Source organism: Jatropha curcas, chromosome 2 (assembly GCF_041381405.1).
Source record: "Jatropha curcas cultivar XTBG-Jc1 chromosome 2, XTBG_Jcur_1.0, whole genome shotgun sequence".
In the NCBI taxonomy this organism is placed as follows: Eukaryota; Viridiplantae; Streptophyta; class Magnoliopsida; order Malpighiales; family Euphorbiaceae; genus Jatropha; species Jatropha curcas.
Window position 1 is genome coordinate 4,032,486 of NC_143152.1, and position 27,849 is coordinate 4,060,334.

General features: G+C 31.2%; 4 protein-coding genes and 1 non-coding gene across 7 annotated transcripts; 3 read left to right on the forward strand and 2 right to left on the reverse strand.

The window, feature by feature from the left end:
• The first annotated feature begins 4,122 nt into the window (after window positions 1-4,122).
• LOC105646549 (VQ motif-containing protein) lies at window positions 4,123-4,844 on the forward strand. Its single transcript, XM_012232413.4, has one exon. It carries the CDS (start codon window positions 4,197-4,199, stop codon window positions 4,719-4,721), a length of 525 nt encoding a protein of 174 aa, XP_012087803.1. The 5' UTR covers window positions 4,123-4,196; the 3' UTR covers window positions 4,722-4,844.
• A 4,680-nt stretch (window positions 4,845-9,524) lies between these two features.
• On the reverse strand, window positions 9,525-14,949 carry LOC149498080 (Plastid-lipid associated protein PAP / fibrillin family protein). Of its 2 annotated transcripts, none has more exons than XM_089718598.1 (7): window positions 14,599-14,949; window positions 14,312-14,433; window positions 14,145-14,228; window positions 13,900-13,996; window positions 12,053-12,269; window positions 10,989-11,041; window positions 9,525-9,778 (listed from the first exon to the last, which is right to left on the reverse strand). In XM_089718598.1, exons 1-7 carry the CDS (start codon window positions 14,932-14,934, stop codon window positions 9,683-9,685), a joined length of 1,005 nt encoding a protein of 334 aa, XP_089574724.1. In that variant the 5' UTR covers window positions 14,935-14,949; the 3' UTR covers window positions 9,525-9,682. The 2 variants fall into 2 exon arrangements, with proteins under 2 accessions (XP_089574724.1, XP_089574723.1); XM_089718597.1 differs by having other exon boundaries at window positions 10,989-11,044; window positions 14,599-14,948.
• Window positions 14,950-15,040: 91 nt separating this feature from the next.
• On the reverse strand, window positions 15,041-15,113 carry TRNAA-UGC (transfer RNA alanine (anticodon UGC)). Its single transcript has one exon. It is a non-coding gene; the product is annotated as a tRNA-Ala (tRNA).
• Window positions 15,114-15,137: 24 nt separating this feature from the next.
• Window positions 15,138-22,540, forward strand: POLD2 (DNA polymerase delta small subunit). 2 transcript variants are annotated; one of them, XM_089718596.1, is made up of 15 exons: window positions 15,138-15,272; window positions 15,457-15,586; window positions 16,404-16,510; window positions 16,712-16,838; window positions 17,828-17,935; window positions 18,570-18,685; window positions 18,774-18,857; window positions 19,368-19,436; window positions 19,543-19,614; window positions 19,684-19,775; window positions 19,858-19,985; window positions 20,189-20,290; window positions 20,413-20,480; window positions 21,413-21,479; window positions 22,254-22,540. In XM_089718596.1, the coding sequence occupies exons 1-14, from the start codon at window positions 15,207-15,209 to the stop codon at window positions 21,470-21,472; spliced, it is 1,329 nt and encodes a 442-aa protein (XP_089574722.1). In that variant the 5' UTR covers window positions 15,138-15,206; the 3' UTR covers window positions 21,473-21,479; window positions 22,254-22,540. The 2 variants fall into 2 exon arrangements, with proteins under 2 accessions (XP_089574722.1, XP_089574721.1); XM_089718595.1 differs by having other exon boundaries at window positions 15,142-15,272; window positions 15,454-15,586.
• A 262-nt stretch (window positions 22,541-22,802) lies between these two features.
• LOC149498083 (uncharacterized) lies at window positions 22,803-23,946 on the forward strand. The gene is made up of 2 exons (XM_089718599.1): window positions 22,803-23,250; window positions 23,673-23,946. The coding sequence occupies exons 1-2, from the start codon at window positions 22,912-22,914 to the stop codon at window positions 23,760-23,762; spliced, it is 429 nt and encodes a 142-aa protein (XP_089574725.1). The 5' UTR covers window positions 22,803-22,911; the 3' UTR covers window positions 23,763-23,946.
• The last annotated feature ends 3,903 nt before the right edge of the window (window positions 23,947-27,849 follow it).

The window sequence follows — 27,849 nt, forward strand, 5'->3', positions numbered from 1 at the left end:
TTTGTAGAATTTGTTTTAACAAGGTAATTAGTGATTAATCTATCGGTAATTATTTTTCTCTTCTAACAGCAAGAATTGAATGTTATGTATGGAGGGGCGGTTAAAAAGAACATCGACTTGCTAAGTCAAGGTCCCCCACCTTCTTACTTTTCAATCAGTTTCAATTATACATACATATATCCAACCATCAAAATTAAAATTAAATTTAATTACACATCAAGTTTCTACCTTCTTCCAGAAAATAAATAAAATAGAGTAAGATTTTTTTTTTTCCCAATAAGATGTGTTTTTTTATATATATATAATTATAAATACATTATAAAGTACATCGGCTCATTTGAAGAATTCAACCCAATAAAAATAGAAAATAAGATATATTGAAGAGTAATTACTCATCTCAAAAAAAAAAAAAAAAAAATCCTATTTTAAAATGGAATTTCGAAATATTGAAGAGAGTAGAAAGAAAATGAAAAGCACTCGTAAAGATTTGCAACAATATTCCAAGAATCCAAATACGGTGTGAGTCGTGCAGGAGAACCAACCACGTCAAACAGTGGGGTCCACTGGTTCTCTTTAGTTGTTGGTTGGCTGGCTGGCTGACTCCCGGTAAGGGAATCCGTGGCTGCACGCTCTTTGCCACGTGGATTTCAGTTTTGGCACTGAGAGTGGGCCGGCACGAGACTCGTATGCGCTCTCTGAGTCTGTTGCTGACGCGCTAAACCATTTGCCGTCAGATATCATTTCATGCCTTCACGTGCACATCTCACGGTTACTATTCTCCTGCCAAGTGCCAACTGCAATTATGACCTTTTCAATATGCCCAAATCTCATCTCAACTGAGTTTCATTTTCTGAGGAGGGTCATTGGATCCAAAATATAAAAAGCCAATGAGTACGGAAACGAAGAAGAAATATTTGTTGCCTTCTTCTTGACAGTATATATATATATATATGAAAAACACTATTAATTGATTAATATTAATCAAAGGAGAAATTGATTTTGAAATCCATTTGCACTCTTTGAAAGCTCCAACAGTGACAGTAAGCAGTGGCAATTAATTGTACAACCGGCAGATTAGTCCTTAATTATAGTAGCTAATTAAAATACGAAAGCAAGAGACAAAGGAATACTTTCAAGCCAATTAAGGCTTCGTTTGTTTATGTAAAATAATTTGTAACGAAAATATTTTTTATAATTTTTTATTATTTGAGGCGCTCAGAAAAATAAGTCAACGAAGAATATTTTCATGGTCAAAGGAAAATTAAGTCATTTTTTAAGAAAAATAACTTCTCATTTTCGAGAGAAAAATATTTTGCGGACATTGACAAACCTTATAAATCCATGCTTTTTAATTTATTAATCATCATAATTACTACCGCCAATCACTATTTACCACTAACCACCACTTTTAGTTACTACCACCGGCGACTTTCATAATTTATATATTTTTTTTCATTCTTTTCATATTTAACAATAAAATTTTTAAATTATAAAAATCTTACTATAATTAATATTTTTTATGGTCTTATGAGATAAAAGCTTTAATATTTTTAACTAATTTTGAATGTTACAACAAAACAACAGAAAATAAGTCATTTGGACAATATTTTTCAGCAAATTATTTTCCTATAAGTTATTTTACGAAAACAAACGGAGTCTAACTATTTTAACTGAGATTCCCTTACCTTTTTATCTACATATTATTTTTTTCCTAGCTTAATTAATTTCAGAGCTATGAACTTAATTAATTAACAGAGTCTGTTTGATATTAGCTGATATACTAGCTAGCTAATAGTTGTTCATATAGCAATTTAAATTAAAAATATTATGTAAAAATAGATGTTTGATTAATTGTTTAACTTAAAATGACATTAGTTGCTTAATTAATTGACATTAAAGAAAAAATAATTGGTATTGATTGTCAAATTAATTAATCTCTGCAAAATGTTGAATGTTATAGTATTTAACGTTTTATAACAAAACTGACTCTATATTTAGAAGATATGTCAAGTCCATTAGTGTGTGTTTTTTTGCCAAGCCGAACATCACACTCCCATCTATCATGACTGGATAGTAATCAATTTATTGTAAATACTAGCATACCAAGACATAGCATATTGGTAAGTGAATATACGATCTGACAATATATTTAAGTTTGAATCCTCATTTTCTTCTGATACTAAAAAAGAAATTATTATAAATATTATGTTACTAAACCAGATAAAATTAGTTGAAATGCTAAAAGTTAATTTCTGTTTTCGAACAAAACCAATAGCGGAACTAGAATTTGAACATTGAGTGTACAATTGGACTGAAATCTCAGCAATTTCAAATCTCCATTTTTGGTGAAACAACCTAAAAGAAAGTGATTATAATTAATTAAGTTGATGAAATTTGAAGGAGATTTGTTTTATTTGGTGCATTCCATCTCCATCATGCAAGCCACCATTAATACAGCTGGGTTGCCATAAGATTTCCAAATGGCTATTATATATCCTTTCTCACATTTCTCCCTTAATTAACATTACTTGCGCGCAATTACATAATAATAAGTATAAAAAAATATTTAATTTTATAATAAGACGTTATTTATTTATTTTAATGTCAAAAAGTATGTCGATACTTTATTTAAACTCTCTTTACATATAAATTATCTCGAACAGAATGACATAAGCCATTTTGATAAATTTGTTGCGGTTCATTAAAATTTTGACTCTTCAAGGTAGAAAATAAATTAAGATATATAGTAATTATTTTTGGTACCTTTTAATAGGTATATAAAATAATTATGGAGAAAGAAAAATCAGAAATTAGGTTTGAAACGCGGATATGGTACGGGTAATGGTTTATGCAAGGCATGACAATTTGTTTATATATTTCCAACTACGCGCTTTCCTTTCATCATAAATAGTAGTGGAAATCACACACACTTGCCATTTTTAGGGCTTATGTATGCCCTAATTATAGGTTGGGAACATCCTATTCATTACTCACAATACCCTAATCATTCATATACTTTAGAGAAAAAAAATTTTCAAAATTTGGAAGGGCTAAATAAATTTTTTTTTTTTTTTTTGCAGGATCAAAATTTAAAAACTTTTGGAGTTAGGAGGCAGTCGCGACTCCTCCCTTTGCATCTAATTTCAATAACTTGAATTATGTGATAAGTGGAAGGTCTCGAGTTCGAATTCTTTTGACTAAAAGTATTTTTACCAATTTGATAAGTTCATGTGAATTCTACCCATATTGTATAGTCTGTAGTGTTATTTCGGATCTCACAATGAATAAAAAAATAAATGTAGTATATGAAGGGAAAATAAATAAATAAATGTAATTACTCTTATGCATTCTTCTAGATGGATTTAATATCTCCAAATATAAATATTTTTCGAGTGTTTTCAAATAAATTATTTTACTTAAGTAACTCTAAATTAATCACATGTTGGTAAGTTAGTTCAACAGTTAAATTAATCTCATGTTGTTAAAATTAAGTTCAACAGTTAATTCAACTATAAGTAAGTTTAATTTTTTCTCTTTTGGTTAATTAGGTCTATTAAAATTTAAATTAACAATCTGATAATTTTGAAGCAAACTCTAATGCCACTGAATTAAAAAAAATTAATTAATTAATTAAGATTTAAATCTTAAATTTCTCTAAGAATTCCTAATTTCAATTTAAAAAGTGGAGCTTTTTTCCCTAATTTTCATTTGAAATAATATTTTTTATATTGATTTGACTTTAATTAAGCTTTAATTTACTCAATTAAACATTAGAAATATGCTAGACCTTTTTAGCCAAAGGCATTAATTATAATAATTCAAATCTCATAGTCACAATTAAAAAAGAAAAATAAACAAAAACAGTTTTATCAAAATGAAATATTAATTAGGAAAAATGGGGACCATTAGGGTTTTCTATTACTTTATTGACTCTTTTGCCATTTTGTCAGACAAGGATTCATCCAATCTCCTCTCTCTCTCTCCCTCTCAACAGACAGCTTGTTTTTTTCTTTAAAATTTCCCATTTGTCCTTTCACATAAACAATTAATAAATTATTATATTTTTCATTTTATCTGTTATATATATACAACCATGTCACCCCCTCCTTCCTCTCTAAACAACTACACCAACTCTCTCTCTCTCTCTCTCTCTCTCTCTCTCCATCAGAAAAAAAAAAAAAGAAAAGTCTTCATCAATGGAGGATATGATCATCAAGAAACAACCTCCATCACCGCTAGCCATGCATAAAGATTCACAAAGAATTTCCAAAATCAAGCCAAAGATTAGGATAATTCACATATTTGCCCCTGAAATCATCAAAACTGATGTTGCCAACTTCAGAGAGTTGGTACAGAGACTAACAGGAAAACCATCTGATCATCATCATCATCAAAAGGGTTCCCACTTCAAGAACAAGAAACCAAGAACTGTTAGTAATCAAGAACAAGAAAATCTGCAGCCGAAGCCATCAATTACTAGCAACAACAAGAAAATGGAGCTAGTTACAACTGGGTTTATGAATAATTATAATAATAAGGTAATTAAGGAAGAAGAAGAAGATCCAATGTGGAATGGTGCAAATTCAGGTGGGTTTTTAGCAGGATTTGCAGATTTAGATGGGTTTATTCAAGAACTTAATGAAGAATTTCCAATGCTGCCTATGGAAGTAATTAATAATCATCACATGCAATATGGTTTTGGAGAGAGACAGCTTGTTTAATTGTTGGGTTTTTTAATTAAATTTTAATCCTTTATTTTATTTTCCTTTGCAAATTAATGCTTGATATTTTTTTCTCTCTTTTAATTAGGTATAACTCAATTAACTGATAAATCCTTGCTATAATATATTTTTGCCTATTTATCATTTTCTTTTTTCTTTTTTTTTTTTTTAATTTTCTTGATATCATAATTCTATGCTTTATGTAAATAAAAATTAAAGGAAAATTTTACGCATTTCTTATTATAAAACTTAACAGTAATTAAATATTAATTTTTCCTTGTAAATTATGATTAATTTTAGATAAATATAATTTGTTTGTTTATGTTTGCAATGTCTCTAACATTTGTGGGCCTCTCTCTCTATCTGCTGGCATGAGAAGATCATATATTGTTTGGCAAACCAAACATGAACGTGCTGAAGTATACATAAATATATTTTTGATAAATAATTAAATTACTTTTCTTGCAAGGCTTAATGTATTTCAAGAAAATTATTTTTTTTTTCTTTTAACTAGCTAGCATATAACACTAATCATCTTGGAAGTTATTAAATGCTGCTATGCATATAAAAAGATTATCCAAATTTTTATAGTAACTAAAACTTAATTCCAAATCCACAAGGTTTGCCCCAACAAAGGTATCATCTTGCATATACGTATACATAATTTTTTTGTACTAACTTGCACATATAAATTTCTTGATTATTTTTAATTAAGAGGAACAAGAAATTGTTTTTGAGTACCTAACTATAACTTTTACCTTAGTTTTTTAATTAGAAGTTAAAGAGCTACGGATATTACTAAACTCAATCATGACTTCAAAAATGGTACGAGGTACGTATTCATACTCGATTTAGTTAATTTAATTGATAAGGATAAAAACTTGTTACCAACAAATGTTTTTATATTCATAAGGATCAAACACTTGATCTCTTACTTAAAAGACACGAGTTCTTTCCATTTAAACTAATATCCATTGATCTTTTATTATTATTATTAATTAAGGTTTGATTTGGTCGAGAAATATTTATGAAAGTTTAAAAATGCAGCTGGACAGTGCATTTTTAAGGAACAGAAAACTTTAATCTTGATAACCATTTTTATGTCCTTCAATTTCATATAATTAGAAGCCTATAAGTCATTTTCCTTGGAGTCACAATCTGTCATTGTTGAAACTGAGGGTGCATCCATGCATATCTCAATGATGTGCCAATTACAGAAGTATCTTACCAAGTTTAACAAGCACTACGCCTAGAACCTTGCTATAGCTATATCACAGAAAAGTATCATTATAATTCATCACTATATGCACAATTTCCATTCACAACTTTAAAAACGACCCTGTAGGACATTAAATTTTACTTTCTACAGTAATCTCACCTTCTCTATCTTTACAATAAATTTAGAACTACCTTTTCCTTTGCACATATATACATCAGAAATTTATAAGAGAAGAGAAATCCAAATGGTCATTAGTCTATTTACCCGATAATAATTAATATGGATTTAAAAAAAAAAAAAATTAGAAGGGATTACATGAGGATTAGGGCTATATTTATTTTATAATTCTCAACATAAAATAAAAAAAGTTTGCGGTTGCCTTGAACACAAGTGCATTCAAGTCAACGTTTTTTCATAAACTTAATATTCACATTGCTATTAAATTATACTTTGGTCGGTTTGATCATCCACAGGATTAAGTTGCTCTTTATAAAACTCAAAACTAATCAGGATAATTAGCAGAGCCAGAGGAGATCAAAACCACTCAACTGCAATATAATATATATTGTTGGTGTAATCATCATATATTTTTAAAATAATATATATGTTCTTATGCTCCATATCTGAAACCGTTTTCAGTTTGATAATTCGTATATTGGACTAATTTATATGTATAATGTTAATTATACATCAGAGATATTTTTTTAAAAAAAAGAAATTAGTTTCAATACATGTGAATTAATGAAAATGGCACTAACTATGAATAAATAAATAGGGGGAATTGCTTATTCATATAGATAGTAATTTAGGTGCTGGTAAGTAAGTATGAATGTAAGATGGACACATTGAAATAAGGAGTTCCTTTCATAATCAAATTGGCACATCACTTTACAACATGAAATTGCAATGATTGATCAAATTCTTGCTAAAATGCACATTATAATGGTCTCTCAGCAGCATCTCAGAGACTTCATTCATCAATTTAATTAATGACTCACATTACTATAAAGGACAGAATTAGATAAATGTTGGCTAAAATATATTAACATGTTTTTTTTTTTTTTTTTTTGAAAATTCTCATGGCAATTCAAGTTTTGGGGATGTCGTATTGTACTCATAAAATTGCAAATTTTGATAGCATGACGCATCCTCCAGATTAATATTTTATTTACCAATAAAATATTATTTGTTTCAAAAATTTGAAGTAAACAAATGCATAAAAGGATTCCCTTTTTTGGTGCTTCGTTATTTTCAAGTAAAGCAAATGCATAATAGGATTCTCATTTTTTATGCTACAAACGAAGCACTTAAATTGTTTTGTTTCTAGAAAAAAGCAATCGAATAAAATTTTAAAACTACTCTCTCTTGTAAATAAAAAAAAAATTCATAAAAAATATTGGATAATTAATTAATAGAAACGAGGGTGAGACGAGATGGCACAAAAAAATAATTTCTTCAATTTATAAACCTAATTCATCGTGTGACATTTGAATTAAACAGTGATAATGTGTCATATCAATAAAATAATTACTATAGTACCATAAATAATTACAAAAGAAAATCCTCTCATATGACTCTAGAGTCAAGACCCAAGAAAGGAAAAATACCAATAGTGATAATAATAAATTTACATTTAAAAAAAAGTATAATTAATCGTAAAGTTCTATGCCTGTTGCCTACAACGTTTTTCAATACTCAAAAAATAATTTAAAAGGAAAACATTATTATTAATTGTCTAATTGTATGGTCGCAATTATCAAAACCTTTTGGGAAGTTTTTCGTTCATATGTTAAATATGCCAGTACTGTTATTGAAACAGCCCATGTAAATGATTGCTGATGACAATTTCTTAGAAAGAGCAGTAGGAGAGAAGGTAGAGATCGCCAAAACAAAGAAATTGCACTTGTTTCTGTGAACAAATTTACCTGTATAGATATATCTTATTCAGCATTAGATTTTGTAGTAAATAGTACTCCTACCACTTAGCTAAAAATTATTACTAAAATAGCTAGTACTGCAGAATAGAACTGCAATAGACTTGCCTTCAGGAGAGAAATTTCTGCTTGGTTTTTGGAGGTCCAACTGGTAATTCATAAAGCTTTTTTGTCCGAAATGCAGTTAACTAGACATGGGGATTTAGGGGCAGGACCGCTGGAGGTGTAGCTTAAGGCTCCTAGTTCCTCCATAGGTAAATAAATTAATCACCTTTGTTCGGTTAGTGTCAACAAATTTGAAATATAAAATTTATGAATAATGAAATTTCTTAAATTGTGTTCAATTTTATAAAAATTGAATTTACATAATCCTAGACATAGAAGTATGAAATTTCTAACAACTTCCCATAATTTTGTAAAACTCATTTATAACAAAAATGTTTTCAATGTTAAAAATAATTTTAAATTGAATTGCAAGAAGAACAAGCCTTAATTAGTTGGTAATACAGAAATAATTTCTTTTCACTTCAAAACTTCAGATTGCGTTGGTAAAAATGCTAACATATCTCTATAAAATATTTACCAACCGTGATCCTTTGGAAAAAAAAAAAAAAAAATCAACCGTGATCCTTCGAAAAAAAAAAAAAATCAAAAGTTGACAAATATTTTTTATTTATATTAATCAAATCCATAACCACATTTAAGTGATATTGGCCTAAAAAACGTCAAATTTATGCCTAATTAAACTATGTAATATTGTATTATTTTTTTCTTCAGAACAATTCCTAAGCTCCAGAAAGAAAAAATACCATTTATTCTCAAAACCATATTCATTTCCAAGTTCCAACCTCTTCTGACCTTGCCATCTTGTTGGATAAAAAAGACTTCAGATAGATAATTGCAGCAATTACAAACTGTAAGTTTGGTGAATACCTTCTTAGCATCTGTACTTTGGGTCCGAATTCCAATCCCTCAAATAGTAACTGTTTGAAGCAGAATCAAATGTCAGTTGGCAATTGCCCACAAGCCAACCCGTGGAGCCTGTCAGCTTCTGCTAAAAGTCAAACGTTGGAAAATTGAGATTAAGATTTAGAAGTGATAAGGAAATATGTAAAGGACAAAATAATAAATAAAAATAACAATTTCCAATCTGTCTTCCCTGAGTAACGTAAAGCCTAGCCTTGTGAGAAGCGGCACCTAGACTCTAATCAGCACTACAGCAAAGCAAAATTTTTAGTCAACTAGAAAAGCACAGTTTAATTCCAAAATATTCACATTTCACACCAAACTCTCATCAATTTTTTATTTCAATATTCTTCAGCTGAAAGTGAAATCCTTTCATTTCTAAGTTCTAACAGAGTAAAATATGTGCAAGGGAAAGGCAATCCCTTTTGTCAATGAAAAGGAAAAGAATATAAATAACAGCATTAGGTGTGAATTCGAGGGTCAGACAACACCCACGCCCCTTGAAAGTATGTCCAGATGGTGACACCCTGAAGAACCACCTCTCCAACATTGTAATGGAATTAACCACTAAATCTCTGGTCAATTGCCTCGTATTCACAAAGAGGGCAAGTTTCACCGACTCTTTGCTGACCTTCCGAATGATTAGTCAGCACAGCAGTTCATCCATACAAACCGACAAACAAATGAGGACAAAAGAGAAGAATGGCAATCTTATTGAAAGTGAATACCAGAAAAGAAACTGTTCACTCTACAACATAATGAAGTCTCAAAGGAAGAGAAAGAGTTGGTAAGAGTTCACAAAACATTGTAGCAAAAGTTATAAAAAATTAAAATCTGTATCTCTAGCTCTCGTACTCGGTGCTAGGTTCTCCCATGGGAGATGCAGGAGCATCCAACCTTGTAAGAACTTCTGGTACCCCAGCAGTGTCGCGAATAATCTGTCAGAAAATAGCACAAGGATATAGGCTGTGATTAGGTCTAAGCCCTACTATTATTCCTATGTAGCAGTATTAAAGCAAGCTGCTAATTTTTATCATTATCCTTGTTTCTGCAAATGGATGATAAAATAAACATGTTGCCTGTGTCTAAACTAATAAGCACAACTTAACATTAACAACAGGGATAACAATGATTATGCTCATACGAGCTGTTAGATGTAGGTTCACCAATATTGTATCCAATATGATCACGAGAGATGAGATAGAGGACTTGGCAAAACATCAAGGTTACTAGGACAAATATTAACATTCCCACGTAAATAGATGAGAAATCAAGATGCCCAGAAAGAAAATCTCAGAAGTGGCTTTACACACTTTATGCACACATACATTATTTACTTTTTAATACTAATCTAGCTAAAGTACAAACAAACTCACCATTGCTGTAAACACTTACGGTTTCCGTTATATCAGACACAAACCAAAATAACATAAACTAATTTGCTAAATGAATAATTAAATCCAATTCAACTATTAATCTAGTGTGTTCTTGGAATTTTAATCCCAACTCAGATCCTACTGGAGTAGCAAATTTAGATATCTAATTCATATTTGTGGCCAAACACATTTTCAAAAAATTTAAAATAATGAAATAGAATGCTACTTTAATTTTATACATGTAATTTAACATAGATAATCACAAGTAGACATTGAACTATGTACTAGTATTTATAAAAGATATAATATTCCCCTAAAGTTTATAAAACAAACAATTTTTTTTTAAAATAAAAAAAGAGGTAAAGAAATAAGAGAAAGTAATACTTTGTTGTGACCATATATGTTGAAAAATCTTTTCATATATTGATACTATTATTTGAATGTACAAGCCTTCATGAATCTAGGTGGCACCAGTTCCTGATGGCATCTCTAGTCAGTTCACCTCTAGAATTTCTAAAGTTGCCTCAGTACACAATCACACAGGAAGAAGGGTCACAACCATGTTTGAGATTTTCATCTCTAGTTCTCTTTACAAAAAATGCAAATAATATTACACGAGTTAATACAGCAAAATCCAGATTACTGTCAATTTTGTATACAATGTTTACAATCCAACTCCGCAATAAGATCACTAAGCTGAGAAATTTAAAGGCAGCATGTGCACATGTACAACTACAAATTGATTCCTAGACATACTCAGTGGAATACTTACAAGTATCTCCTCATCAAGATAAGAAATCATGAATAGCCTCTGGAGAGAACCAGCTGCTGGCATTCAACAAAAGAAAGGAAGAATGAAAGAAACGTTATTAGCATGAATTTTTAATAGTATCTTCACCGACATATTTGAAAAAGCTCCATAAAGCATTATTAAGTGTTATATATCTGGCAGGATATGTAAAGAGGGTAATATAAGAGTTGAAACTTCAAAATAGCATCATCTCATAGGCTTGAACTGCTCCAGTGGGATAACCAACCATATAGATAGAAAGTCGGATTTCTGCAATGTCATAGCACTTAAACAATAATGCCAAATAGCTCTTCATTGTATATATAAGAATACAGAGCATAACATTCCCAATGAAAACTTCAGAGATGTCAATCATATAATACCACAGGCAAGGTCTGTGAGCAAAATGCAAGTAACTTCAAAGAAAGTCACTAGTAGCCTTTTATAGATGATGGAAAAAAAGTAGAAAGGACAAAACAACCAATGAAACATGAACCAGATGAGCAGTGTGAAAGTCAGCCACAATCAAAACTCCAAAAGTAACAAAAAAATAAGGAAGTGAACGCCCATAATATCTAAGAAAATAGCAGTACAAGTTGAAGTTCTAAGTGAAGGAGATAGGACATGGGCAACTAATGCAATCAAGAAATCATTAGAATCCTGCTACACCAAATTCCAGTAGCTTCAGGTTTTACATGCTAGTTCACAACCACACCAAACTCTCAACTGCAAAATACTACAGAGATCCTCTGGAAAAATATCTATTGGCAGTATAGTTACTTAATCTCACCACATTTAAGAGGGGAAATTTTGATGTGAAATTTTTATTAGCATTAACATGACAGCAAGATACTGCAGCTTTCTATAACTAATTTTTAGTAGGAAAGAGCTTAACCAACAAAAATGGACAAGAAAATTTTCAAACATATTAAAATCCCTTTTCTTTCTTTTACTTAAAGGAAGAGAAGAAAGAGGGAGTTTTGAATCCTTAAAATGCTCATACTAACACAGAGAAAGCAATATTAAGCAATATAAAAAATACTTACGCAGAGGAACTTTTAGGCCACTAGAGACAACATCCCTGATAGGAAGTGGAAGTTGTTGAATTGTGCTAGCAGCCTGACCAAGTGCACCTTTTAGCTGTTCTGGCACATTCTCTTCAATGATTGTTGGTGTCTCAAGAACTCCTTCAACATATTCCTCTTTCATTCTAAGGGGTCCCTCCACAGACAATTTCGCAGAAAGAATAAGTTTGCTTTCTATCTGTGCTACAGCAGGAAAAAGAAAAAAAAAAAAAAAAAGATTCATAGTAGACCTCAGCAAATTACATCAACAGCACATGTAACAGGTTTTCAATAATTAGAAAAATATTACTGCTGTCATCCATGTATCAGCAAAAACTAGATAGCCTGCATGACTGATGTAATTTCACTCCCAGAATCATATTCAAAAGCAGGACGAATCAATAGAAGTTTCAAATAATCAAGACATAAAGTCATTATTGCATATAATCAAAGACATCTCCAGTGAGCATTAGGCCTTAATGCAGAGATTTTTATCCAACATCTATCAAATTCTTAAATCATGCCCTAAAATTCAGATGTTCACAGTAACTGAAACATTAACAATGTTAACTGCAAACTATCACTGACTGTTTCAATTGACCCCTGCCCAACTATCAAATTAATGGAAATAAGGCATCGGCTCATGTAATATGTATGATTTGCACCTTAAGAAAGAGAGAATAAAAATCTAAAACTGTGATACACAAGCAAATTGAATTTAAAAATAGAATTATAATTAACTCTTTCAATTACAAAGGAAATTGAATTTAAAAATAGAACATAACCCTTGGGAGGAAGCACATAGTGTAGAAGTAAAAGGAACGACCAAATAAACCCAATTTATTCCTCACATTTAAGTCCCTCACATGTGAATGCTGTAAAATATAAGAACCTGTTAAGTTATATAAAATTTCAACCTGAGGTATAAAAGGTCCATATCTCTCCTAAACAACTCATCTCAACATCCATATCATATTCCAGATTTACCTCACAGCACCAGTCCACTTAAGTGATGGCACAAGTCCTCACAGTCACCAGTGCCATAAAGTAAGTCACTGAAGCAACGCACATACCAGCTTATAGGGGAGGCCACCAGTCAGTTCCGACCAGAACTGGACTGGAAAAGCCCATATTGAAACTGATAAATGAATGCCAGTCCTGAACCGAACAGGGAGTGGAAGGGATCAATTCCAGTTTCGGTCCCTTTCCGAAAGGTTTTGAGACTGGAGCTGGCCTGGTTTTGGTCTGGTCTGGTCTGGTCCCAAAAAAAAAAAAATGAAAAGAAAAAGAAGACAAGGTTCAGAAAGAAAGACCAACTGGAACTTGTGAGCCCTTTATTGGAATTGAAATTAGCTGAAACTGGACCAAACCGAAACCTTAGGGACTGGTTCAAGTCTTGGTTCCACCTCCCTAGGCCCTGTACTGCTAGTTCATTGACCAAACTGCCTATTCAATAAACTGGTCACCCTACCAGCTTACTTAAAAAAATATGTACCACAAATGAAAACCAGTGGCAGTGCTAGGGAAGTAATAGCTTCAATAAAGAATAAATAAATGCTACCTAAAGGTTGGGGAGTTTACTTACACGAGCTATTGTATTAGTCAGTTCAATAAGCATCTAGAAAGGGACCGGGTTTTCATGCTTTACTTGTTGGTGGCTTTAATCTGCCTTAATTGGATGAAAGACATTCTATTTATTCAGGAATTAATTGTACAAACAAAACCAGCCAATGTCCACATGAAACTACTGCATCAAATGAAAATATGCTCATTATATGGCAAGTATTCCTTGACATTAGATCCCGAAGAGGATAAAAACAGAAGAGTACCGATGACAATAATTTCAAATTTGCAGTGACTTTTGCATTTCCATCTTTAATCACCACGTCCAATTTTGACAAATTAGCCAAACTCGAAGGAAATCTCCTGCAAATATATAATACAATCAACTTTTTCAAATTAAATAATTCATTACAAGTGAAAAGACCTGCGGTAACAACTGTTACATCTGCGCGATCAATCAACTTTGATTCCAGAAGAAATAAAAGAGGACATTAATCTAAACTGTACTCACTCAAATATAACTCTAGCAGCAAATAATCCTGGACTTCCAGATCCAAACCACTCAAAGTTCCACCGACCTTCCAAAAATGGTGAACTGAGAAGCTGAAGAAACAAGTTAAAATTTCTCAATTAAAAATTACATGCAAATGCAAGTGTTCTATTCAAATAAGCACCTACGTAGTTGGCCTAGGCGTTGGATTTAGGCGCTCAAGACCAGTTATCCTCTCATTCACATCAATTCGCTGCATATCCGTTGTCTTTCCCGTCACTAGAGCTTCAAAACCGCCAGAGTCTTTAAACTGAATCAACCAAAACTAATGAATTTTCAATTTTCATTCTTCTCGCAATCTCAATTCAAGGAATTACTATCAGGAAATAAAGATCGTCAAGAAGGATAGATTACAATAAATAAAATTTTGCATTAATCATTGAAAAAATTAAATTCTGAAATTGAGAAACTTAACGGCGAGAAGCAACGATTCCTTAGCAGAAAGCCGCTCCATCTCCTTAGCATAGGCGGCAGGAGCTCCTTGTACGGCTTGCTGAACCATTGCGGTGCAAGCCATTCTACGGTTCCTCCGGCCAGTCTCCTGTAGTCGGGGAAAGGATACGAGAGAAGTGGTGGCATTAGTTGATGTGAAAATCGAAGAAGACGACGACGAATAGCTCGAGCAAATAGCAGAAATTGCAGAGAGTGAGCCCAGCATAGAAGCCATTACTGAAACAATGAAATGTGAAATGAAACGTTGGCAATATTTCAGGACATTCAGGTTCAAAGCCAACAAGCCCAAACCGCTCATTTCTTGTTTGGCAACTTTTTTATTTTTTTCTATATTTTCAGGAAATATTTAATATGACTTGAATTAAGAGTTGTACAATCGTACAAAAAGATCAAAAAGATCGAAATGGAGATGCGGGGTATCGAACCCCGTACCTCTCGCATGCAAAGCGAGCGCTCTACCGTTTGAGCTACATCCCCGGTTGATTGGCATTTCTTTAAAACATATTTATAGTAACATCGGCAAAACTAGACTATAAATCATCTACGAGCTCCAATTTCTGCTTTCCCGCCATGGAAGCCATGGATATGGACGGAGAAAAAAATCTACAGAGAAAGCAAGCGATCTATTCCTCCTTGGTTATTATCTCTCCCATTCTTAAACTCATAACTTCTCTAATTTTATGTTCAGAATTAAGTTTCTGATTTTGTTTTTTGTTTTATTACGATGTTTCAGTGCTAGTCTGTTTTTTGTCCCATAATTTCCAATACAGCTGTGTATGCAGATATTCTGTAAATTGTGACTGAAATTTTTTAATAGCAGGATGAGACGTTTAAGATTCAAAAAGAAACATACAGAGGCCAACAATACAGCCAAATTTACTTTGCTCGTCTCCATATGATGAGAACTCTTCTCTATTCTCTTGTACCCCACTGGAAAAATCATTTAACTGGTATCACTCCTCACTCTTTAAAATCCTTTCTCGCTTTTTTTTTTTTTTTGGTTGAATTCAAGTTAATATAAACTCTTTGTCGGACTTGGTATTGTGGATTTTGGTTGGTTTTGACCTTTTTTTTCTATTTTTGGTTTAGTTACGTTCTTGCTGCTCTGATTTAGGGCTTTTGTTCAGGGTACTTGCTTTTGCCAAAGTAAATTTGGAGTCTTTCTGTTGATTTAATGGGGGGTTTTTTGCTCTTCTATTCATGGCTTGGTATGTAAGAGGGGATTTGTAAATCGTGTAGGTTTTAGGGTTTTGGCTGTCTATATTAATTGAGTTTCTGTGAAAGCATTTTTCTGAAAATTTTGTTTTTCTAAATTCCCTTGATTAAGCTTTTGGTGCTGTGTCCATATTGCTATATTAGAAAAGTTTGTATTTGAGTTTGCATACATTGGCTGATAGTTTGGATTGGTTCTCTGCTCATGGTTTTTGGTAAACTGTTAGGGTGGTGCGTTTTTTGGATGATTCTTTTTTACTCTTCAACAGCCAAGATTTAAGGTTTTCAGAAAGTTAGACTTTTACTAGGATTTTCCATCTTGACTTTGTTGGTGTCATGATTTGTTTGTCACGTTGAATGAGAACTTTGCATCTTGGAATAACACTCGTGATTGTCTTTCTTTTTTCCTTTTTGGAATTTATTTAATTCTATTGGCTTTGTTTTTTTGATGGCGTTTTATGAATTGAAGTTACAGAATTTGACTAAGGGTGATTTGATGGGTCTTACATTATCTGATATAGTTCTGTAATTATTTATGAACTCTTTCTATTGCAGTTTGTACGATTTTGGGATTGGAAGAAGGGAAGGAATGCATCATTGTTGGAACATTGTATAAGCACATGAAACTTAAACCTTGCATTCTCGATGAGTATTCTAAGGAGGTAGGTTGTTTGTAAATGATTTATTAGTTTTTGGAACACTGTATAAGCACATGAAACTCAAACCTTGCATTCTCGATGAGTACTCTAAGGAGGTAGGTTGGTTGTAAATAATTTATTAGTTTTTCTTGACATCTAATTCTTTTAGATGATATTGAAATGGGAAATTGAGGTTGTGAAGATGTACTTTTCTTACTTTTACAGAGATCTGCAGTGCCTCTGGTCAAACCTCACAATTTCATGCATCCAGATGATTATTTAGTTTTGGAAGATGAGAGTGGTAGAGTAAAGCTTGGAGGCGATATGCTTTCACCTTCAGCATATGTCACAGGTACCTGCCACAAACAAGTAGCAAACAACTTTGCTAGGAAGGTGATGTAGGATAACTTGCAGGTTTTGTTTCTAGGATGGATTTTGAGTTGGTTTAGCAGCTATATGCAGGTAGAAGCATATTCAATTGTGGCTGACTTTGGGTTGCTAAAATCTATAGTTACTTGCAGAGGTTTTGGTACAATTGGCATGAAACCTAAAGAGAACTAAAAATTCTAATTTTTTTGGAGTTCTGTGGGATTCACTGCCAAGGTTCAGTAGGCATCAGTTCAGGTTTGGAGTGAATTGCATGACATAATCCTGGAGCAGCACTTTTAGAAAATTGTAATGACCAAAAAATTGAATAACAGGAATAACAAGAATAGGCATTAATAGATTTAAACTAATCATAAATACATTTAAGACATTGAATATCAAAACTAGTCCTAACACTCTCAAGGATCTGCACTTCAGAAGAAAATCAAAGGATAAAAAATTAATGCTATCCTAAATCAATAAAGACTTCAAAATATATATTATTATGAATCCTAAAAGCCTATAAACTAAGCAAGAAATTACAAGAATACCCTAATACTTAAAGTTAAGCTATTGGATAAGTGGCTAATTTATTTGAATAGACAAATAAACAAGAGTGGAAGGGGAGTAGGAGGAACTGTATGACATCCTTAATAACACTATTTCAAATAGGAGAAACTTGTTGTGGGCTGTGTCAAAGGGATTGTAGGTCCAGGGAGTAGGTACCTCTGGTGTTGAATGAAATCACTTAAGCCTGGTTGACTGTTGTGCTTCAATATTTTCCTGTGATTTTCAGAAGGCTAAACATTATAGGTATCAACTGACTTTGGTAGAGTTAAACTGTGGGGACATGACTCTCTTGGACTTTAAACATTTCCTCTTGGCAAGGAACTGATTGGTTGTGAATTTTCTGAGTATCTGTCCCTTCTACTCCTTGTATGTTCAGATTGATTGTGACTGACATGTTTTTGGTAGGCGTCGTTGTTGCTTTACATGGAAAGGAAACTAGTGCTGGTGACTTCTTAGTTCTGGATGTCCTTGAAGCTGGCCTGGCACCACAGATAGAGCTGCCACTTCAGCCAAGTAGGATATGATTTATTTTTCAGTTTTTTTTTTTTTATTAATGATGCTTCTACCTTGATTAGAATAGATAAGTGTAGTCTTTGCTTGGTTGTTGAACCCATACTTTTCATCTATTTTTATTGAAGAATGTATTCCATCCACATCCCTTTGGAAATTAAAATCATTTCATAGAAATTGAGTTTACATTTTAATTTTCCAGAAAGGGAAAACATTATGGAAATTCTCTGAGGTTTATGCCAAATTAGCTTGAACTTGAAACATATAATTAAAAACATTTTTGGTGTGTTATCTTCGTAATCATGATGACCCCATCAAGTTATATATTGAAATTTTGAATTCTGTATTTGAAGTTGCTCCCTTCGTTAGAATTGCTTCACGAGTCATTTACCATTTCAAAGTGTAGTAGTTCCATTTTAGGATAGACATTGAGACTCCATTCAATAACATCTAGAATGTATCTCATTATTAAAGGAAAATTTATATTTTTGATCTCCGCATTGTATAAGCATTGTCCTAAAGGATTAAACTAACTTTACTCAGGAGAAGACAAGTACGTGGTTTTTGTATCTCTTTACTTCAGTAACATCTACATTCTCTAAGCATTGTCCTAAAGGATTAAACTAAATGTACGCAGGAGAGGACAAGTATGTGGTTTTTGTTTCTGGGCTCAGTCTTGGAAGCATCAGATCCAACCCACTTCAGTTTCAGCTTCTTGTTGATCATATAACAGGACATCTAGGAGATGAACAGGTTATTACTTACTTTATCTTTAAGTTGATCTGGTGTATGTGTTTTCAATGGCTATGTGCTCCTGCTTATTTATTCATCATCCAAGCAGGAACAAGGTATTGCAGCAGAGATAGTCCATGTAGTAGTTGCAGGGAATTCAGTTGAAATCCCTGTTGGACTTCTTAATGGACAGGTAACATTTCTTACTTGTTTGCTATCTTCTTTATTTGATGAAGTTCTAAATCCTCTTTTCCTTAATGATCTTGTTATAGGATGTATTGTGCTGATATATTCTTGGACTCGTGAAGTTTTGCAGAAATGAAATCTATGCATTTTGTCTATCATTCATCTTTGAATGAAAATTATAATTCTGCTCATGCAGTTGTCTAGAAATCTCTTGTGGATTCTGAATTACCAATGCAACTTTCCCAGTTACTCTCTTTCTTTATTAATTAACTGAAGTGAAAATGCCAGAAGGATAAGTTATGTGTAGATTTCTTTGTTCTCAATGTCTAGACTTGAAAGGACGTAGTGTTTTTACTTTCTTCTTTTTAGTACTGATTGCTTCCGAAAGGTACTGCCTTGGAGTATTTGGGTTCGTTTAACTAAACTTTTTGACCAAACTTTTGTGCATGAGATTGTTCATCCTGATCTCTATCTCCTAGACATGACTAATTTTTCTCCTTTGATGTCTACTTTGCAGAATTTGGCTCCAAAGGATCAATCAAGACTCTCAGAGCCGGTCAAAGAGCTAGATATCTTTTTATCTCAGGTTGTTTTCTTCATTTTACTTAATATTTTCAATTTGGACCTTTGTTCTTGTTTTTTCTTCTTATGGTTCTCTTCATTTGGTTATGCAGCTTACAATTTGTGTTTAGATTGCTGCAGGTGTGCCTTTGGATATCATGCCTGGACCCAATGACCCAGCAAACTTTTCCTTACCCCAGCAGGTTACATAATAATTCCAGTTATGATGTCAGATTTTCTTTTAACAATTACTAATTTCCTTTTTCCTTCAGTCTTTGCACAGATGCCTTTTCCCAGGATCAGCAACTTATAATACTTTTAGGTCCTGTACTAATCCTCATTGCTTTGAGCTCGACAACATCAGGTCATTATATTTGATGATGTGTTGTTGCAACATTGAAATATAATTAGACAAAACCAACTTATAACATGCCCCTTTTTGCCAGATTTCTTGGAACTTCAGGTCAGAATATTGATGATCTTGAGAAGTATTCTGAGGCAAAGGATAAGCTTGAATTTTTGGAAAGGACATTAAAGTGGAGGCATCTGGCACCTACAGCTCCCAATACACTCGGTAGAAACTATTTATCATGCTATATAGTTGTTCTATCGTTCTTTTACTTGTTCCTCCCATTTTTATTGCTTTTTTCTTCTTGGTTCTTGAAATATTTGATAATATCTACTTCATAAATAAGGAATACTTGGAACAAACTTTGATTTTGTTAATGATTTTCTTTTTTTTTTTTTTTTTCAATCACTGCCTTCAATGTCTTTCAGGTTGCTATCCTTTCACAGATCGGGATCCTTTCCTGATTGAAAGCTGCCCTCATGTATATTTTGTTGCTAATCAGGATAAATATGGAACTCGCATGTTAAAGGGTATAGACTCCTTGTTAGCTGACAACTATTAAATGGAAGTTTTCTTTACAAGAAGAGGAAAATTCTATTTTGTTTATTTTCTTTCAAATAATCTCCAGTTTTAATGGAAATCTGAACTGCAGGTCCAGAAGGGCAGTTGATAAGACTTATTTCCATTCCAAAATTTAGTGAGACTGGAGTTGCTGTCATGGTGAGTATTTAAATCTGATGATGCTGAAAATCATCCAACTGGTCTGAACTGACCTATAAATCTCTGTAGATCACAAAGCTTGTTCTATGTGCATACATGTCATGCATGTCTTGCATCAACAGTATCTTGGGGCATTGGGGGGGTGGGGGGGGGGGGGGGGGGAGAGGAGGGGTGGTTAGCCTTGAGTCCATATCACAACTGCGTGTTTGTTCCATTATCTAGTATGATATGTAAATCAAATGAGTAAAACAATTAAATAAATTATAAAAGAGAAAAATTGAGTGATTAATGTGAATAATTTTGAAAGATAAAAATGCTTATTATTCAACCTGTATTCAGGTGTATTAAGTTATTTTCTTTTAGTTTCTTAAAAAAAGACTTTGGAAAAGATGAAGAAAGAGGAGGTTGTAATTAATTGGAGACTTAGAAATATATATAGTGGTATAAGGAAGCAAGCTACTTGGACTTTGCTCTTAAAATATTCAAGTTTGACCTGGTTTTAGTCAAATCAAGCTTGAACTCAAGTAGCTCAGATGATGAGTCAACTGGAGTTTGAGTATTATAATACTCGACTTACGTGGCTAGTGAGCCTAATCGAGAATTTAAATTTTATGTAATTTTAAGTACATTTTATATTACATATCAGTAATAAAGAGTGATTTACTGATTCAAGCTCGTTGAAATTGATTGAAGTTTTTGTCTTTTTTAACATTGATGAGTAATTTTTTTTTTTTTTTTGAAAGGTAATATAGGAAAACTAAGGAAGAAAGAGATTATTAAATATGTTTTAGGCGTATGCACGAGATACAAAATTTGAATATTTATTGTTGTTGAGATTGGGAATTTGGACATATACTTTTTTGCTTTTGTATATTATTCTTTGGATTATTCACCAATTAGTGATTGATTATATTTTTCTTCCCATTTTGCAGCTTAACATGAAAAATCTTGAATGCCACACCCTTAGTTTTGGGACTCAATTCAGCTCATAACGACATGGTATGATATGATTTTTACTGCTCATTAGATTGGAAATACTCAAAGTTTTAGCTTAAACTAAAGCACCTATAACAGAACTCTTGTGCTGGTTTACAATTAAGAAGAAGGGGGAAAGAAAAGAAAGAAACAAAGAAAGAAAATTAATGCACCATATCACATCTATTGGGCAAATATTAAAAAGAAAGGGGGGAAAAGTTTAGAAAAGTGTCGTGTTTTTGTACGTTGTCGGAAATTGTTTTTCCTTATTATTTTAGCACCATGACATAGGAATTAAATGTTCTTTTCTGTTCCTAATTTTCATTTCTTATTCATATATTGCAAAAAATGGATGATTTGATCTGAGTATACATATTCTACTGAACAATAAAGTTACTCAAGACACCATGATCTCTCTTATAATATTTTAATCAGATTAGAAGGTTCCTATTGAGTTAAAGGGAAAGTTTTCTTGGTCAACTAGTATCTTTCTTTCGATCCTGGTTATGCTTTGTTTTAACTTATCACTTTATCAGGGTTGAGGTGCTTATGCATATATTATTTTCACTGTAATTTAGACTAGGAATGACTTCGGAACATAAGTTTACTGGATTATGGAACGACTTGTAGAAAACAATTAATGATAAATAAATGAATTTGGAATAACTTCTGCCATCTTGACTCAGGTTTATGCAATCTTGCTCTTGATATTAGAATATATTATGACTCTGATTTAAGAGTAAGTCGAAATTAGCTATTATATGTTATATGGAAATGATTTTCCTCTAATCTTTGCAGGAAATGCATATATTGTGGCATCTGCAATCTGTCTAGTTGAAAATTTTTAGCTTGCAGAATTTTGGTGCAGCATTCTGGTTCTTCTGGTGGCAATTGAACTTTGCTGAGAGTTTTCCCTTGAAGAGAGCAGATGATATTTTATCAGGAAGAGGAATGTATACTTTGTTATTTGAATATCTTGCTTTTTTTTTTTTTATCTTTTGCTCTTTCTCTGGAATACTAAGTCTGTGATACTATCCATTACTCTAATTATTTTCTTAGATTAATTAAGTGATTCCATTTATAAACTGGAGATTATAAATTTTCCGTCACTCCAAACATAGTGTAAAAAGGAAACTAGGACTATAATTATAATTATAGGGGAGAGAATAATTTTTAAAAAAATGGATGGGTCTGGCGCGCGTTTTGATTATCATTCTCTTGCACTAAATCACATGTCATTCTGTTATTCTAATTATTTCATTATCCAACGGCTATATTCTCTATGCATACAATTATTCAAATAATTCATTCCCCTCAACGGTCCATTTCTCACTATAATACAAAATTCTCTCCTACCCATTAAAACAGTTCCCTTTCCCTTCCCTCTCTCAACATATAAACATATATTTCCTTTTCAACTTCACGTCTCTCTTTCCTTCTCTATCTCTCCACAACAATGGACAGTGCTTCTACTAACAGTACTACCACAGTTCAACATGTGACGAAGAAGTCTTCTGATGAGCTGTTGAGGAAATTTGCAGAAGTAGAAGACGATAATGATGAGGCAAAGAAAGAATTAAAGCTTTCGAAAAGGCGAAAAATTAGAAGCAAACAGGCTAGGAAGGAAGTTGCTTGTGAAAGCCCTTCGCATTATAGTAACTCTTTAGTTGAGAAACGGTCACTTCTTCCTCCGGTGACGAGGAAATCGGTTTTGCTCAGGCAACTTGGCATTGGAAGATCGCAGCTTAGAGCAAGGGATTTCAAGAATAAATCTGTCTTTGTAGCCATTGAGAAGGTAAGAAACATGTACAAAATACTTCTATCTAATTTTACGGTAAATAACTATTTGTCCCTCAAGTTTGCATAATTACAACTCCACCTCAATTAATCCATTAATATTATATTTAATATTTTTATCAAAAATACATATATGCTTTTAGAGATAAAATATTTAGCAATATCTAATAATTTGGACTTTCACATTTAATATAATATTACTATTTAGTCCTTCATATTTACCTTTAAATTGCTATTTAGTTCCTTGTTTTACGACAAAAATGATATTTTTCGGATGGAGAACTAAAAATTTAATGTAATTGAACTTCAAGATAAGATATGCCAAATTGTAATTATGACCAAACGGAGGAATTAAATAATTATTTACCCTTATTTTTTTTATTACTAATCTTTTTTTATTATTATTATTAAATTATGCAGACATGGCGTAAGACATTAGAAGGAGCATCAAGAGTACTTTTGGAGAAGCATTATAACCGACATAGACGATTGATTAGTGACGTGGCGTAGGTTGTGATGTCGTTAGACAAAGTAATTGTTTTAAAAATTTTAATTATTAGTTAATATTATTAGAATTGTATTAAAGGCAAATTGAATGCTTAAGTAGTGTTTGTATATTAGATTTATATTACTATATATTCAAATATTTTTTTTAACATTCAGAAGTTAATAAAGTTAAGATGATTTATTAGAATTCTATTTATGAGGTTTTCATCCATGCGGTAAATTTTTTAATATAAATCGTGTTTGATGATTATTATGTGTTTATATTAATTTAAAAAGAAAATAAAATCTCAATTAACATGTAACAATAACCATTTAAGTAAATGAAAAACGACATAAATTCATGCATTAAAGTTATATTTTAGGGACAGTAATAAAATATAATGTAATGTAATTAAAGATATTTTTAATATAAATTACTCTTAAAATTTTGCTTAATATTTTCTTTACGTTATATTTCATTATGATTCACTCAAAATAGCCTAAAAGTGAAATAGTTAATTATTGAATTATATTATTAAATTTGGTTGAATTATATTATGATTTAATCTTTACACATTATATCAAATATATGTTTAATTTAAATGCTCTAAAATTTTAGAATATACCATTTTAAATAAATGCAAATCAATCATAAGTTAATTCTATTTATTTCTTCAGCTTGCATGAAAAAATCTTTTTCTACCTTCTAAATTAGGCAATTGAAACAAGTTTCCATTTTCATTTTGTTTGACTTATGAAAATTGGAACAGACACTAAGCATCTAAGACCAAATTGTCAATTGTGTCGACATTGCCAGAAACTTCAAAGAAGCTACAGTCAACGAATATCCAAAGAATATTCTATCTTGATCAATGCTGGAAATTTATGACCAGAATTTTAAAAGTGTAAATTTATTTAAAAAAGTTTATGGACTTACAGTATTCAGTTTTAAATTTTTTTATTTATTATTTTAATTGTTAAAAAAAGTGATTTTAATAAACAAAAAATAATAATTTTAAGTGCAGAACAAGTCTCAATTTGTTGCTTATCTACATGACTAACTATAAAAGGGATCCCTTGTAAAATGGCAAAAGCAAGAAAACAAAAGAGATCAACGATCAACGATGATTATATATATATATTTTTTTTTTTTCATAATTATTAATTAACTTTAAAGGAGTTTTCAAATGTCGTTTTCATTTTTAGTTCATTTTATCCGTCGTTTTGTTTCAAGCCATAAAATATAACCAAACTAAAAATAAAATAAAAAATAAAAAATGGCATATGAATCTACGATACATAAACTACAAAGTGCCACTTAGTAAACATGAACAAAGGAATTCATTTCGTTTGAATTCTTTTTGCAAATATATTTCATCAGTAGACGTTATTTACTAATGGATTTTCATATTTTATATCTATCCCAATTATTAAATATAAATTCATTTACAATGCCAATTAATTTTGATAAGTCAATTTTATAACCTTACCAATTTAAAGTTGATTTATAAATTCTAATATATTTAATAAAAACTAGATTTAAATATAAATTCTAATTTATAAATTCTGGTAATTGATTAGTTAACTTAAAAAGTTAATCCAAAAAAAAAGAAGAAGGTCAAGAAATTGGTGGTAGGCCTATAAAATAACCAGAGAACACCATTCCAAAAACTAGTTATGTGGAGGAATCTCTACATAGAAAGAACCTGTTCTTGTCCACATTGACAAGGACATTACCCAAAAACCACACAAACACAACCTTTGGTGTTTGATATGTGCAATAAAATGGATAGTGAGAAGTGAGTGGGGCATTTGGTTGAATAGTGGTGGCAAGAGGCAACAGCAAATCTTTATTGTCAACTGTATTTATGGGTACCATTATAAGTTAGATTGGATTAATAATAATGTAGGTAAAACTACAACACAAGAACACTCTTGTGACACTAAAAAAGCTCCAATTTTTCACATGTCACTTGTGTAGTGTGTTATTATGAGCCTTCTTTTCATTTGGAAAACTACTTGCCTCTACCACTCCATTAAGTTCACCTCTTCCATTCTTAATATTGGATTTTTCAAATTATAATGGGTTAAAGTAGATATTGGAAGTAAAAAGAATTATCCATTATTGTTTAGTTTATCTCCTGTCATTTACAGGAGGAGTAAGAGATCTCGACCACATGTGTTTTCATCGATTTAATGAATCCAGAGGAGGCTACCTTTGTTATATAACCTGCAGTGTTATCTCAGTCCATTAGGCTTTCCAATGAATAAAAAAAAGAAAAAATTATCCACTATTTTACAATAGTTAAATCAGCTACCAACTAGGTAAAAAATATTTATTTTTCTGTATAAGATGGCAAATATTCATTTAGTAGTCTAGTTAGTCTTTTCATTTTTCATAAAGATATAAAAAATAAAACAATATGATCTCTTAAAAAACGTTTTGATTATCCCGATGGATAGTCAAGAGGTTTCGAGTTCAAGTCGTGGACATGGAATCCTTTTAAACGCTTGAAATTAAACGCTTTAGCCCTTTTTATCCGCGGCAAATTCGGATTAGTCGGATTGATGCGTTTTGGACGGTGGATGTTTAAAACCAAAAAGAATGTTTTGACTAATTTGATTAGAATTATTTAAAGAAAATTTATTGTTGGAAAATGGTTAAATATTGAAATGTTTGATTTTTCTATGAAAATTCACGAGGTACAAAAAAAATTCCAAGTAGTTTAGTGAATTTGGCAAAATAATTAAAACCTTTTTCGTCCAAGTGATGTTAAATTTGTGGATGCGGACAAATTGAAATGATCCTGAATTTGTCATGCTACTTGCTCAATCATAAGTTGTCTTATTATCAAATTCAATTTGACTCGAAATAGGGGTGTGTAGTTCGTCAATTCGGTTTCGAATCGAACCGAACAAAATTAAAAATCAATATATATATATATTGAATTTTAAACTGAAATGATTTAATCCAGTTAGTTTAAGTTTATTTTTATTTGATTTATTTTTTTATAATTGAACTGAAATCAAAAACAAAAAAATTTTCTAAAATTATCAATAAAGTGTAATTGATCAATTTGAGTAATTAACTCGTAAAAATGGACTAAATTAATTGAATTTAACTTTTCGATTTAAATTGATGTGTGTTTAAAATCAATTAGAAATTGTAGCCACTTAAAAAATATATAATAGTAATATTTACAATTAATTTTAATTATTAAAAAGTTGAAAAATCTTACTTTTTCAGCCTTCTCTTGTGGGGAAAAAACATAAGCAACATTCACAAAATTAAACAGTAGAAAAGCCATCGCGTAGGATATAATTGACTCATAGAATTTTTCTTAACTAATTTGGATTCTTTAAGAAACAAATTAATTAGGGTTTTTTTTTAACCTCTAGGATAAATATTTTTAATAATCTATTTTTGGTAATATAAGGAACATTGATAAAAGTAAAAAAAAAAAAAAAAAAAAATCATTTTCTAAGATTCAATTGATCAAATGAAGCAAAATAAAGAAATTCTTTTGGTACATTGGAGTACTAGTAAAGTCATCTCTCATTCAATCAAAGGTGGCCTCCAAAAATTAAGCCCTAATCAATCAGGGTGAGAGTCAATTAGGATTCAAATCCTAAATCTTTTGGATTAATTTTATTGGTCCATCAATTTAACACTAACATACTATAATTATGTTAGAATATTTTTGATTAACTTATTTTTTTGAAAAAAAAAAACTTTTTAATCAATTCGGCAAGTATTAGTTAAATAATTATTAATTTATGGATTTCAACTTCAAATTTCAATACAGCAATATAAATATATTTTACTCAACAAAAGATAGTAAAAATAAAATAAAAATCAACAATTATTATCATTTTAAGAAAAATAAATTGTTAAATTTAAGGTTATAATTTAATTACTGCACATGGCTTTTCTCATGTTAGTCAACAGACAATCTAAATCCATCAATAAAACAATCTAACCAATTGGAATTAAATGCTATTTTACATTTTTAATTTTTTTTTCAATATTTTTTGGGCAGAAGAGCTTTTAATTTGTTTTTTTTATATATATTTATGACTGTACAACTAGCCATTAAAAATAAATAATAAA

What these genes read in the sequence shown, in the direction of transcription:
- LOC105646549 (XM_012232413.4), top strand. Translation starts at nt 4,197, where the DNA reads ATGGAGGATATGATCATCAAGAAACAACCTCCATCACCGCTAGCCATG.
- LOC149498080 (XM_089718597.1), bottom strand. Translation starts at nt 14,934, where the DNA reads ATGAGCGGTTTGGGCTTGTTGGCTTTGAACCTGAATGTCCTGAAATAT. An exon ending in ATTTGAAATTATTGTCATCG is followed by an intron (nt 12,270 to 13,899) that starts GTACTCTTCTGT and finishes GCTGTAGCACAG; the next exon opens with ATAGAAAGCAAACTTATTCT. An exon ending in TGGCCTAAAAGTTCCTCTGC is followed by an intron (nt 11,045 to 12,052) that starts GTAAGTATTTTT and finishes GTTGAATGCCAG; the next exon opens with CAGCTGGTTCTCTCCAGAGG.
- POLD2 (XM_089718595.1), top strand. Translation starts at nt 15,207, where the DNA reads ATGGAAGCCATGGATATGGACGGAGAAAAAAATCTACAGAGAAAGCAA. An exon ending in ACTTTTCCTTACCCCAGCAG is followed by an intron (nt 19,615 to 19,683) that starts GTTACATAATAA and finishes TTTTTCCTTCAG; the next exon opens with TCTTTGCACAGATGCCTTTT. An exon ending in TGGAACTCGCATGTTAAAGG is followed by an intron (nt 20,291 to 20,412) that starts GTATAGACTCCT and finishes TCTGAACTGCAG; the next exon opens with GTCCAGAAGGGCAGTTGATA.
- LOC149498083 (XM_089718599.1), top strand. Translation starts at nt 22,912, where the DNA reads ATGGACAGTGCTTCTACTAACAGTACTACCACAGTTCAACATGTGACG. An exon ending in TCTTTGTAGCCATTGAGAAG is followed by an intron (nt 23,251 to 23,672) that starts GTAAGAAACATG and finishes TAAATTATGCAG; the next exon opens with ACATGGCGTAAGACATTAGA.